Source organism: Mustela nigripes, chromosome X (assembly GCF_022355385.1).
Source record: "Mustela nigripes isolate SB6536 chromosome X, MUSNIG.SB6536, whole genome shotgun sequence".
Classification (NCBI taxonomy): Eukaryota; Metazoa; Chordata; class Mammalia; order Carnivora; family Mustelidae; genus Mustela; species Mustela nigripes.
In genome coordinates this window covers 1,495,634-1,508,442 of record NC_081575.1, presented here as the reverse complement: position 1 = coordinate 1,508,442, position 12,809 = coordinate 1,495,634, and the positions used below count along the sequence as shown (strand labels likewise).

General features: G+C 62.8%; 1 protein-coding gene across 7 annotated transcripts in view; it reads right to left on the bottom strand.

Annotated features, from left to right (window-relative positions):
* Positions 1–10,423, bottom strand: part of IRAK1 (interleukin 1 receptor associated kinase 1) — a 36,787-nt gene extending 26,364 nt beyond the window's left edge. The window contains exons 1-14 of one of the 7 annotated variants that reach the window (XM_059385737.1): positions 8,654–10,423; positions 7,205–7,372; positions 6,933–7,064; positions 6,733–6,839; positions 6,365–6,568; positions 6,068–6,132; positions 5,803–5,917; positions 4,918–5,036; positions 4,266–4,473; positions 3,811–3,876; positions 2,048–2,284; positions 1,073–1,493; positions 546–689; positions 2–129 (exon numbers count right to left, since the gene is read on the bottom strand). In XM_059385737.1, coding sequence (XP_059241720.1) covers positions 68–129; positions 546–689; positions 1,073–1,493; positions 2,048–2,284; positions 3,811–3,876; positions 4,266–4,473; positions 4,918–5,036; positions 5,803–5,917; positions 6,068–6,132; positions 6,365–6,568; positions 6,733–6,839; positions 6,933–7,064; positions 7,205–7,372; positions 8,654–8,708 — 2,103 coding nt within the window. In that variant the 5' untranslated portion in view covers positions 8,709–10,423 and the 3' untranslated portion in view covers positions 2–67. The other 6 variants (XM_059385735.1, XM_059385734.1, XM_059385736.1 and 3 more) reach the window with 6 other exon arrangements.
* Between the last annotated feature and the right edge of the window lie 2,386 nt (positions 10,424–12,809).

Here is a 12,809-nt window from a genome sequence, read left to right as displayed (position 1 = left end):
AGCATGAGAACTTCCCGACTATGAGAACTTCGGCTTCCAGGCTTGGGTTATCCGCCGCGTGAACAGATCAGCTCTGAAACTCGTCACTCTCCTCGGGCCCAGGCCTGCCTTGGGGTCCCACACCTGAGCCTGTGGAAGGAAAGGCCTCCGGTTAGCACACAAGGGCCCAGGGAGCACGCAAGGGCGATGCCCCAGCTGCCAGGAGGCGGGGCCCAGGGCCCGGCCGGGCCTCGCTCTCTGCCCGGGGCATCTGTGCGATCAGGAGTTCCTGTTCCTGAGCACTTCTTCAAAGGCCACCTGGAAGGGAAAGTACCTGCTGGAGCTTCGCATGTTCTGGAAGCAACTGGAGGGGGGACTGGCACCCTAGGCTAAGGGAAGGTGTTGCTGTCGGGAGGAGTTGAGAAGGCTCCCACAAGGCCTTGTCCCCAAGGGGAGGATAGCCCCGCTGCCCTGGAGCTGCCCTACACCCTCAGGGAATAGACGCTGTGCTGCTCGCCAGTCAGGAGGAAGCAGGCCGGGCGGCCCTGGAGTTAGTCCCAGGCTACCTCGGAGGGAGCCGGATGACAGCAGCTGCAGGCTGTCCAGGACCCCGTCCTCGTACAAGGCCAGCTTCCGCACCATCTTCTGTCGGGCCGGGTTGATGATGATCTGCGGCGGCTGCGAGGCCACCGAGCTGCTCAGGAGCGATCCTAGGGCGGAGAGAGCACCGTCTCAGCTGGGGGGGTGCTGTGCCACGGGCCCTGGGAGCTCCTCCGAGCCGCTGCTGGCCTCGCAGCTCTTCCCAGCCCCCAGCTCAACTCCCGCCCCTTTGGGACAGAAGTCCTCTGTGCCGTGTCTGCAGGAAAGGCCTGGAAGGGGCCGCACTGCTGCCCCGGCTCCCGGATAGGCCGGGAACCTGGCCCTGAACAAAGCCTTCCTTGTTCCTGGCTTTCAGGAAGTGAGCTCCTGGCCTCTTGTCACCCACCTGGAGGTCAAGGCCCAGAGCTTGCTGAGGACAGACTGGGGGTGGGGTGTGGGGACTGTCACCAAGAGAGGCCCCTGGTCCCTCTTCCCGGCACCTGTCCCCAGCTACCTTCCATAGCTGTCAGCTGCAGCCCCGGGCCACTCCCCCAGCTCGACTCCTGGGTCCAGCTGGCCTTCCCCAGGGGTGTCGGGGCCCATGCAGTGGCCTCTTGCCCTGCGCTGCCTGGCCAGGCCGGGTCTGGGGGGCAGCTCGGGGTCAGGCGCCAGGAATGCAAGGCGGCAGACAGGCCGGACACACTCTCATCACTCTCCACGGGCTGGTTGGGGCCCTTCTGGAGCCACTCTGGGGCCTGGGCTGGTGCTCCCGAGGGGAGCGCCCGGGGCTCCGGGGGGCTGGCACCACACGGGGCACTGCTGGGCTGGGAAATGTAGGAGTTCTCCTGCGGGGAAGAGGGGCTGCGGCCAGCAGAATCGGGCTCCGGGACAGGTCCTGCCACGACCGCCTGCAGCTTCTCTAGACTCTCATACACCTGTGGGGGGAGAAGGGACTCTCAGGGCGGGACAGGGCCCTGCCCCAGCATGCTGCCGTCCTACCACAGGGCAGCTCTGGGCCACCCGGGGACCTCGGGGCTTTTTATCCACGTCGCAAAGACTGCCAAGAAGTCACTGGCCACTAAAGCGAAGGACTGAGCGTGGCTTTTGTCCGTCTTCTGGAAAGCAAATTCACGGCCCTACCGCCCTCACACAGAGCCTCCCAGCTGCCCTAGCGTCAGAGGGAAGAAGCGGCGCTCGGGCGGGGGCCAGAGAAAACACAGGTGCAGTGGCACTGGAGTGCCCCGAAGGGGGCCCAGTAAAAGCCCTCTGCTCCTCTCCATCTCCCAGGTGGGGTCTGGCGAGGGGCTCCAGCCACCCCAAGCAGAACTGAAGAGCGTGCTAAAAACATCTGGAGACTCTGTCCCCAGGAAGCGGTGTGGCAGGTGCCTGGGTAGCACCCGAAACCTGGGGTTTCTGACAGCCACCCCCTGCCATGGGCAGCCGGTCTCAGTGGCTTTCCCTCCCTACCCCCACCTCCTCCCAGGGCTACCTGGGTCATGGGGGGTCTCCTCTTGGCCCGGCGGTGCAGGCAGCAGCAAGCCAGGTGGCCCAGGGCCAGCCCCAGCTCGGGCGGGCATGGGCCAGGCCTGGGGTCCAGGTGCTTCTTACAGATCTGGGCGGCAATGGGGGTAGCCCATGCATCTGTGGCCAGACCCGCTTGCACTGTGGTCCGGGTGCTTTTCAGAGTCACCCCGGCCTCCTCAGCCTCTTCTTCAACGAGGTCCTTCTGTGGGACAGATCCTATGAGCTCAGCTATCCCTGGGTGGGCATGCCTCCAGCCCTCTTCCCCAGGCTCTCATCGCTGACTCCTGTGGTCCTTTCTGAGATTGATGAAGCACCCACCGTGTGCCCAGCTTTGCCCCAGGCCCCTGGGAGCCAGTGGTAGAGCGCCCCGGGGCCCACCTTCGGAGTGCTGACTTCCCGGTGCGGCAGAGACACCAACAAGCCTCTAAGGCAACGGGAAAGCAAAACAGACGGGCCACGGGGCTTCTGACTGGGGCCCGAGCAAGTGGTCACTTGGGAGCTGGGATCTGAAGGCACAAACCAGCCAGAGGTCAGAGCCAAAGAGGACAGGGAGCACCCCGCAGAGAGGTACCCACGGGCGCAAATGAGGCTGGAGGCCATGCTGGCTTTTGAGATGAAGGAGGAAGCACCTGGGTCAGGGGGTGGCCTCTCAGGCAGAAGGAAAGGCTCAAACCAAGGCCCTGGGGCAGGCAGTGGGGAGCTGGCTGAGTCTGGGGGACAGAGAGAAGGCTGGTGGTGGCAGGACCTGGGGGCTAGTGGCCACATTAAGGGACTGGGCCTTCCTCCCAAGCACAGTGGGAAAGCGGATGGGCTGCCACGATCTCGTTTTGTCTCTGAGACATCGCTTTGGCCCCGGCATGGAGACGAAATGGGAAGGATGCAGAGGCCCAAAGACAGACCCGGAGGGACCCGGCACGCAGCCCTGGGGCAGCGACGAGGAGAGCGGCCCGAGCTGGCTCAGCTCCGCACACGGGACGCGCAGACGGACGCAGACAGCCACCGGCTGGCTCCCCGATTCCAGCCCAGAGCCCCCGAGACGCGCTCCCGGACACACACAGCCCCGAGCCCGGGAGGGAGCAGAAGACGGCGCGGGGCCTGGACCGTAGGGAGCCGGTGCTGTACGCCGCGCTCCCGGCACGCGCCCAGGGTCTGTTCGCAAGTGGCAGAGCGGGCCCAGCGCGGAGCACCATCAGGCTGGGACTAGAGCCCGCGCCACCTCGGCCCACAGAGAGGCAGACAGAAGCGACGGGGTGGGGGTAGCCCCATTTCCCCCCACAGCCTCTCCCAGGGCCCTGTGTTCTGTTTGCCACTGCAGCTTCTGGCCCCGGAGCCCCCGGGATGGCCCTGCCGGGATGGCCCCTTCCCCTCTCCCAGCCCAGGTGGATTCTGGAAAGGCCCCAGCGTCTGCAGCAGACAGACAGGTTTTTCCTCAGCAAGGTCAAGGGAAGCTGCTTGGAGCCCTGCCTACTTTCATAGATGAGTCAGCAGTAGCCGAGGCTGGCTTCTGTGGGGCACTGATTCCAGATCATTCCACCCTCCAGGGCTGCACCTGTTGGTTATCGGGAGTAGCGCTTCCCGCCTCCCTCCCTGCTTCTCTCCCTCCTCCCACCCCCTCTCCCTGCCTGCCTGCCTCCCTCTCCCCTCTGCCTCCCTGCCTCGCTCCCCACTCCCACCCCCTCTGCCCACCTGCCTCCCTCTCCAGTCCCTGCCCCACCTCAGGACGCTCACCAGGTACTTGGTCCGGGCACCATGCGTCCTCACGGCCCTCTGGCCAGCCAGGGTCTCCAGCACTACCTGGGGAGGGCGGGACAGAGGGTGTGGCGGTGGCTTCCGGGGCCGCAGCAGGGAGGGCCCCGTGGGGGGGGGGGCTGGGGGGGGCGGGCTTGTGGGCTGGTCGGGGCAGCCAGGCCCGAAGAGGCCACCGAGGCTGATGGGCACAGCCCTCGGACGGGCAGATCAGGACAGTGGTTTGGAGGGCTCACGTGAGGAAAAGGATTGCAAAACTGCAAACCGTAAACGAGATGCAGGCAGTGCCCCATGGGGCGGGAGGGCCGTGTCAGGGGCAGAGGGGCCCCAGAGCCAAGGCTCCTGTCAGCTTGCTGCCGGGTTGGCCTCTGGTCCGCTACGGAATGATCCAGGCCCTCCTGTCTTTGCGTTGCCGAGGAAAGGGGCCAGGTGCTCACCACGCCAAAGCTGAAGGTATCCGTGTCCACGGCCAGCCTCCCCGTCTTGACATAGTCCTCGGGAAGGTAAGCCAGGGTGCCACGCACGGTCTGCGTCCGGGCCACTGTGCTGCTCTGGCCGGGACTGGCCCCCGCAAAGCGGCTGAGGCGGGCCAGGCCGAAGTCTCCCAGCTTGGGCATCAGTCTCTCATCCAGGAGGACGTTGGAACTTGGGGAGGGAAGGAGCAGGGTCAGGTCAGTCCTGGGCAGCTCCGCAGCCCATGCTTGCTGGGCCCTGACAGCACCGGACTCGGGGTGGCCCAGCTAATGGGGGGCTCCCTCACACGGTTCAGTCCCTGCTCGCCGAGGGGCGGGACGCCCGTCCTTAACCTCTGCTTCCACACCTGTCCCACTGCAGGTGCTCGGTGACCCAGGGCCCCCAGCTCTGCTGTCCCAGGCCTCAGGGTTCCACCCCCTCCCTCACCTCGGCCTCCAGCGGGAGAGGGCGGGCCTGCTCTCATGGGAAACACCCAGAGCAGGGCTCCTTGGGACTCAGAGGGCAAGGGCCTCTGCTGCCTGCTGGCAGAAGGTTTGGGAACATCATTCCCTTGCCACAGCCTCCATCCTCACGGCGCTCAGAGGCCCCGAGGGCCTGGCTTTGTCTCCTCCTCACCTCTTGATGTCCCCGTGGATGAGACTGGGGCTGTCCTGATGTAAGAACTGAATGGCGCGTGCTGTGCCCAGAAGGATGTCCAGTCGCTGAGGCCAGGAGAGTGGGGGGCAGGCCTGGGTCTAGAGCGACAGAGCAAGCAAAGGGCACAGGAGAGGCTGTGAGGCCGTGGTTCCTTGACCCGGACTCTCCTTCCACCTGTCACTGTGGCTTCTACACAAGCTGCTTCATTCTCTGGGTCTCACTTTCCTCTTCTGGGAAACAAGGAGTAAAGTCTGCAGGAGCCGCTTCCCCAGGAGGCGGGCCCCGAGCTACTGCGCTGCTCTGTAGGAACGAGCACTGTGCTTCCCGGAGGCACCAGGACTCAGGGTGCTCCTCCTTCTCACTGGGGCGACCGGGATGGTGTTAGAGGCATTCTCTCCGGCTCCCCCCGGCATAGCACGCTTGCCCCAAGAGCTGAAATGCCCTGCGTACCGCTGCCGGCCCTCGTGGCTTGCAGATGCGTGGCCAGAGGAAGGTCAGCTTCAGGTCCAGACAGGGCGGCTCACTGGCCACTGCCCCCCGTCCTCGAGGGCCACGCTGACAAGACCCCCCAGCTACTCTGCTAGTAAAATGAAGGGGCATGAATCGGGGCCCTGAGTCCATAACCCCCTTGTCAGAGGCAGCACGACCCAGGCTCCCAGGCCTGCGGGAACGGCCCAGGGGAGAGCACGGGAAGGGTGCCAGGCGAAACGGGCGGCCCGCCTCGGGTCCAAGCCTGGGGCCCGGCCCCTGCCCGCTGGCAGGATCAGCTCACAGGGCCCGAGAGCCCAGGCCACGCACCCCGCTTCAGCCAGGCGCTGAGAGTGCTGTGGGCCCCGGGAAGGGGGCCCGGCCACGGACGGCTACCTGGAAGTGGAGGCGGTCTTCCAGGGAGCCGTTGGGCAAGAAGCCATAGACGAGGCAGTAGAAGCCGCTCTGAGCACAGTAACCAGCAAAGTCCACGATGTTGGGGTGACGGAACCTGCTTGGAAAAGCAGGACCTGAGCACTCTGGCCCCCAGCCTCCGCCATGCTTTCCAGCTGGTTGTGGGGGTGGGCCGGGCCTGGTGGGCTCTGGGGCCCTGACCCGGTTCTCCCTCCGCCCGTAGCCAGGAGGGGTGCCCCAGACTCACCGGGACAGCTGCTCCACTTCCGTCAGGAAGCTCTGCTTCAGTGCGACCCACGGCAGGTCCGCCCCCTGCAGCCCCCGGCAAACGAGAGCGGAGAGGCGGCGTGAAGCTCCGGTAGCCCAGGCCTGGTGGCCACTCTCACTGGCTCCTGCCCCGGGCCCAGAACCACCAAGGGGCTGGGAACCTTGAACTGGGCAGTCAGAGCGCTGAAGGAGGTACGTGGGGAAGCAGAGGAGAAGAACCAGAAAGCGAGGGTCTGTCAATGACCTGCCAGGGCCTTCGCGGGGAAGGTACACCCACCTCCTTTAGCCTCTTCACCGCGTACGGCGTGTTCCTCATCACCGCCCGGTACACACACCCGAAGCCACCCTCTCCGATCTTCAGCTCCTCTGAGAAGTTGTGGGTGCCCTGGGAGATCTCACTGAGGGGCCAGCAAAAGGGAGAGGCCTGGGCTCCCTGCAGGGGGGACACTGGGCTCTCCGGGTTAGGCTGTGGGCAGAGATCCTGGATCAGGTGAGGTCCTCTGTTATTCCTGCGGTCTTAAAGTCACAAGTGCCCCCCAGCCCAGCTGCCTCCTGGCTGGCCCTGTTAGGCTGGCTGGGGTACCCACAGGCTACACTGTTTTGCTCCTTGTCTTGAATCTTTCCCTGGGGGCAGCACCAACCTACCTTGGTGGAGGAAGGGGCTGGGTATGGTGGTGGTGGTTGCTGGCGGGAGGCAGGGCTTGGGACAGGACTGAGCTCAGCCCCAGAATGGGTCTGGGAGTCTGGAAAAGCTTCATAAAGTTACCAGTGAGAGGCAGGCACAGAGCATGGTCAAGGTGGCCCTTTCCAAAGGTCCATCAAGGCCGACACTCGGGCCCTCTTACCTGGGGAGGGGACTGTGGCGGCTGACGTCGACAACTTCCGGGGGCGGGGGACCTTGGCCTCACAGGGTGCAGGGGGGCTGCTAGGCCTCGGGGTGCTGGTGCTGGGGGGCAGGAGAGGGGCAGGAGGGTGCCCTGGGACACATGGGAAGAGAAGGGCAGTTAGGGCTAGGTGGCGGGGGGGGGGGGGTGGGGGGGGGGGGGGAGGGAGGGGCCCCGTGGCAGGCTCCGGCCCCAGACCGGGGTCCCGGGGTTCCCCGGGGCCGGGCGCTCACAGGCCGTGATGATATCCCGAGCGCGGAGCAACTGCAGGTGCGTGAGGATGCTCACGAGGTCGGCCACGCGGGCGTTGCGGTTGATCCAGGGCCAAAGGACGCTGGCCGTGCGTTGTCCGGAGCGCTCACACAGCCGCAGCTCCGTCTGGTCGCGCACGATCAGGGCGGCTGCGGGCCGGGAGGCGTCAAGTCTGGGCGCCTGGGACCAGCGCGCCCCTCCCCCGTCCCAGCGTCCGCCCGCCCGCCGCCACCCACCGAACTGGCACCAGTCGGCGGGCTCCAGGGCGTCCATCACTTTGTAGAAGCGGCACATGACCCAGGGAGGCACTTCGTACAAGAAGTGCTGGGTGCCAGGGGCCGCGGGGTCTCCCGGCCCCGGCCCACCGGCCATGGCCGCCGCCGCCGCAGGGCCAGGGCCTTTCGGGGCCTCTCCGGGCCTCTGGAGGCCGCGGCGGGCGCGGGCCTTGGCCGGCCGGGTCCGCGGACACTGACTCACTTCCCCTTTAAGCCGGCCTCGTGCAGCGCCCCGCGAGACGGAAGGGGCGGGGCCCGGGGCCGCCGCCATCTTGCCCTCGGCGGCCGCCGTTTTCCACCCCGGCCCTCGGCCGCACGGGGGCGCCGCGCGCGGTTTCTCCCCGCGAAGGCCGCGCCCCTCGGTCCGGTTGGGCGGCGAGGCGCGCTTCTCGGAGGAGGGGCCGCCTGAGCGGGACTCTGAGGGGTGGAGGAGCGTGGATCCGAGCACCGGGGCAAAGGGCATGGCAAGGGCCGGGGCGTTCCGGAAAGGGCTCGAGCCGGGCCTGGCGGGCGCCCTGGGCCGCCTCCTTATAAACTCTCGAGCTTCTTTCGGGAGGCAGCGGACATTGTCAGAGATCCCGGGCAGGGTCCGGCGTGGGTCACGGCCGCGTCCTGTCCCTGTCGGCTGGCCCTGAGGCCGGGTGCAGGGAGAACCATCTGGAAGCTGGGACGGCGGGCTGCCCCGGCTCAGAGCGCTGTTGGCCGCCGCCTCCGCCCTGCGCATCGCATCTTTTCCACCCCAGGCCCCTGCTCCAGCAAGTGTTGGCGCTTTGCGGTGTTTGCAACTTTTTCCCTTCTTTGGTGCCTTCTTCCCACGAGCGCATAAAACGGGTTTACGTCTCTTGAAGACAGGCCTTCGGCTTCTCCGCTTCCTCCCTCCCGCGTCGTGCTTCCGGCTCCGGGGGCCCTCCCCGCCCGTGAGGACAGCGGGCTCCGGCCTCCCGGACGCCGCGTGCGCTCCTAGCCTGTCTGACGCCCTCTTGGCCACCCGCAGCGCCCGGCCGGCCGCCGCCTCCCTCAAGCTCGCCGGCGCTCCTCCATTCCCACAGCCCCGTTACCCGGCCGTTTCCCCGAACGTCTCTGGAGTCCATCCTTCCCCCAGCCCACTGCTCCCACGACGCCCTCCTCCCCTGAGGACCCCCGGGAAGAACCCACCGAGCAGCCACAGGACCTTCGTCTTCTGTTGGTCCAGTCGGACGAGCGCTTGCATGGCAACGGGTCTCCTTCACTCACCACCCGCCCCCTCCATCCTGGCCCCAGAGGGCTCCCCTTCGGGAAGGCTGTCTTCTCAAGCTGGGCCTCCACGGGAGCCTCTCTCCCCGGAAGCCAGAGCCATGGCAGGTCCCACCCTGGCCCCAGCGGCTTCGCGCGGGCACGGCCTTGACGAAGACCGCGGACTCGGGCTCGGGGCACGCCCGCAGCTCTAGCGGGGTCGCGCCTCTGTCCTCGCTCCCTGCGGGACAGCAGCTCCCAAGACGGGCCTGGCACGCGACACATGCCCAATACACATGGGTCGAATGCCAACCCTTTGTTTTAACCTTCAAAGCCAGGACGTTCGAGTGCACCTTCTAGCGGCTGTGCCCGCATTTGTTTTCCTGTGATGCTGGCCTCTGAGCGCTTGTTCCTTCTGCCTGCTGGGAACAGCTGTGGCCGGGCAGGCAGCTCCTGAGTGCCAGGTTGGCAAAAGGTCTGCAAACCCCACAGTGATGACAGCGACCCCTCTGGGCAAGGGGCCTGGTGAGCAGAGGCCATGGGAAGGTGTCAGGTTAGACGTCCAGGGGCCAGACAGCCAAAAGCACCTGGACAGAGGGGGCACCCTGCCACTGCCCCCTGGAGCGGGGCACTTGTGTAGCTGTGCAGGGTGGCCGAGGCGCGCTGGCCTCCGGCCCTGGGGCTCGGCGGCCAAGCCTGTGCCAGATCCTTCCCAGCCTGCCACCCCAGAGCTCCCCATGACATGCGGCAGCAGTGTGCCTACGAAGGTAGCCTTGGAAGCCAAGGGGAGGCAGTAAGGGTGTGGAGCAGGCTGGTCTTGCCTCCCAAGACAGTCCTGAGAGCGGCTGGTGGTGTTCAGGGACAGCCGGACGGAATCCGGAAACACAGCAGCAGGCTGTCCTGTGAGCTGATAATGAAAGCCCAGACCTTGAGTCACTTTCACAGAGAGATTTATCGAGAATGCTAACAGCACAGGATACAGTACTTCCCAACAAAAGGTGCAAACGCATCACTTAGAAAGGCATGCTGAGTATTCTTTGCTTTCACACGTATTAAAAAACTTACAAAAATAAAATAAAACTGCGTGCTGCCCATCTTTTCAAATAGTAAAAGAACCTTATGAAAAAAATCACTTGATTTTACAACAAAAGACACAAACGGACATTTTTATGTAAATTTATAAGGCAAACTCTTTATATAATAAATAGGTTACAGGGATTCAGTGGGAGGGGGGTGTTTTTGAAACGTATACAGGTACATTCAGACAGGTTTACTGAAATGGTACAAATTTCCTTAATAAATTGCCTTTTGTTTTTAAATATATCAGTGCTTTCAGTCATTTGGCTATACACAAAGAACCTTTTTTTGAACACTACAAAAAAGCAATCAATATTTTTTGTTTTTAAAACGACCTACTTATTTTCTAAAGTAATTGTCCCAAAACACAAAAACTGAAGGTGAATGTGATGGAGGGCTTTGGAGCCATCTCTAGCCAAGTCTGTCCTAGGCTGCTCCCTATCCCGCACACACCTCTCTCCCACCCTCACCGGGCTTCCGAGCTAGAGCCCCTCTGTCTAGAGTGGCCAGTATCCCTGTGACTCGGGGGGTGGGGGGGCAGCCACCTTGCCTGGTCCTTCCTGATACTAAACCCATGTGCAAATACTCATGAGAGTCAGCACTGTCTTCGCCTTGGGGGGGGGGGGGGGCGCAGGGGGGGACGGGGGTGAGGGATGTCCCTGTTCCGTGAGCCCAAAACAATGTCTGGTGGGGGTAATGGCTTTTCTCAGAAGGATCTGCTTTGGCCAGGAGAAGGGAAGTGGGGTTTCTCATGTCCAAATTGTGCTGGGGATCAGATGGCAGCAAAGAGAGTGCACCCCTCCACCACTGTCCCATCACCCAGGACGGTGAAGAATCTAGAGGTCACGTTACTGTTGTGTACTCTGGGACTGGGTGGGATGTGATGGGGGGTTGTCCTGAACGGTACCGCCCACCACCTGGCCCGTCCAGGAGGAGCTGCGTCAGGTGGAGAGTGGCCCATCGGTCCTGTCAACATACACCGGACCTGTGACCACAGCGGAGGTCTCCAGGTAGACGGCCACCTGTATCCTGAGCTCTGCTCCTCAGGCCTGCCCTATGCCTCTCCCACTGAGGCAAGGTCGGCTCTGTCACACCCCTCCTGTCTCCCTTTGAAGGAACATCAACCTCGTCTGTCCTTAAAAATAATGATGATGCTAATAATCTCGGGAGTTGGGGGAAAGGCAACAGAATCCACTGGGTGGAACAAAACCTGGTTTTGCTCTGACTTTGAAAATGGCAACACATCAGCTGTTTGGTCCGTTGGCTTAGGCTTAATTACTTCGGGTGGCATCTGGCTGCTCGGGGCCGGGGTCACCTCTTCGGATCTCCCCTCCTGTGGAAGAAGGACAGCCCCTCTCATCTCGGTCACCATCCCCTCCCTCCAAATTCTTTTGTTTGTAAAGAAAAGGTGTCTAGAAGCATTTGTCTCTGGAACAATTACTTTAAACATGGTTACAATACAGACTTCAGTTCAAACACAGAAGAGATTTACTTAGCAAATTTCCTTTCACCCACCAAAATTACACAAATATAAGCCTCAACACCACAGTTCAGAGGACCAGTAGAGAGAACCTCATGTTTGGAACACAAAAGGAGAAATAAAAACCAAACCAAACCCAAACAGAAAAGCCCCGGAAGAAACGATGGAAGGATGAGGGAGGAGAGGAGGGCAAACACGTGTACGACACAGCACACGCTACAGTGTCCGGGTACACGGGAGCCCAGCGCGACGAGAGGGCTCGGCACACACTGAGTAACAGTCCTGGTGATATTTGGTCAAATATTCAGCAACTACTGACTCTGGAGCGGCCGCTATTGATTGAAGCAGTGACAAATCGAACGGAAAAGGAGGCCTTGGTAGCAAGGGAAGGAGCAGGCTTCAAGTTCTGCAAGCCTTTTTGCACTCCACCGTCCGGCTCCCCAGAAACACTCAACTGGGTGGGCCCTGCTCCGTCCAGGCGGGCAGGAGGTCACCGGGTGAGGCTAAGTTGGGCGCCGATTTCGGATCTCAGTCAGAGAGCGCACCCGTGGACACATGCGGACACCCACCTGTTAGCGGCAAGCAGCAGCAGCCCGGGCCGGGCGGGCAAGGACACGGCGGCGCACTGCTAATACTGAGCGCAGGCGGGAGCGGGCCCCGGACTGGGCCCAGAGGCTGCCCCAGCTCGGGTCCTCCGAGGGGCACGCGGGCAGCCTGGCCACCCGAACGGCTTACGAGTGTTTCTCTTTTGGTTCAGGCCTCAGAAGTAGTAACGACGCAGGGAGGGAAGCTTTTGGCCCTGGTGATTATAATGCTCTCTGCTTTGGAAGAACGAGTTTCTGGGTGGTGGTGGTGGTTGGTTTTTTTTTGGTGTTTTTTAATTACTTAAAAAAATGATCAAAAAGAACTGTTACGGCTAAACTCTCTAGCAGGTATTGCTCATTAAGAATTACAAAAGCAAATGCAGTTACTCGTAGGATCGGGAAAAAGAGAAAGGGTGTTTCTGGAGTCTTTGCTACCTCCTAGAGGGGACCCAGTGGACTCTCGTATGTGGTTGTGGGGTCCCTGGTGTCTACCCGGTGCAACTCACACATTCAGAGATGTGATGGGCCTCCCATCTGCCCTCCAGCCTCAGCGAAGTGGAAGCCCTACTGGCGGGGAGGCCCGCCGAGCTGGCTGGCTGTGCAAGACCGCTCTGCCTGCGCCCCTGGGAGGGCTGGGGGTGGGTCAGGCCAGCCCCTCCCTGGTGCACTCCAGCTGCCCCACGCGGAGGTCGCAGGGGGCCAGGTGGTACCAGCTACATTCCCGAATTTGCCAGGGCAAGGAAGCGCTCCTACACCCGCCCGCTGAGGTGAACTGTCCCGCGCCAGCATCCCGGGACCTCTCTCACAAGCATGGGAGAAACAGTGCAAAACCCGGATGCTGCCCGGAGCCTCCTTCGCTTGGCACAGGGAAGCCCTTGAAAGAAGCGAGGAAAGACCACAGATCTGCTTGGACAGAGGAAGTGACCAGCAGACAGATTTGTAGTTTTTTTTTTTTTTT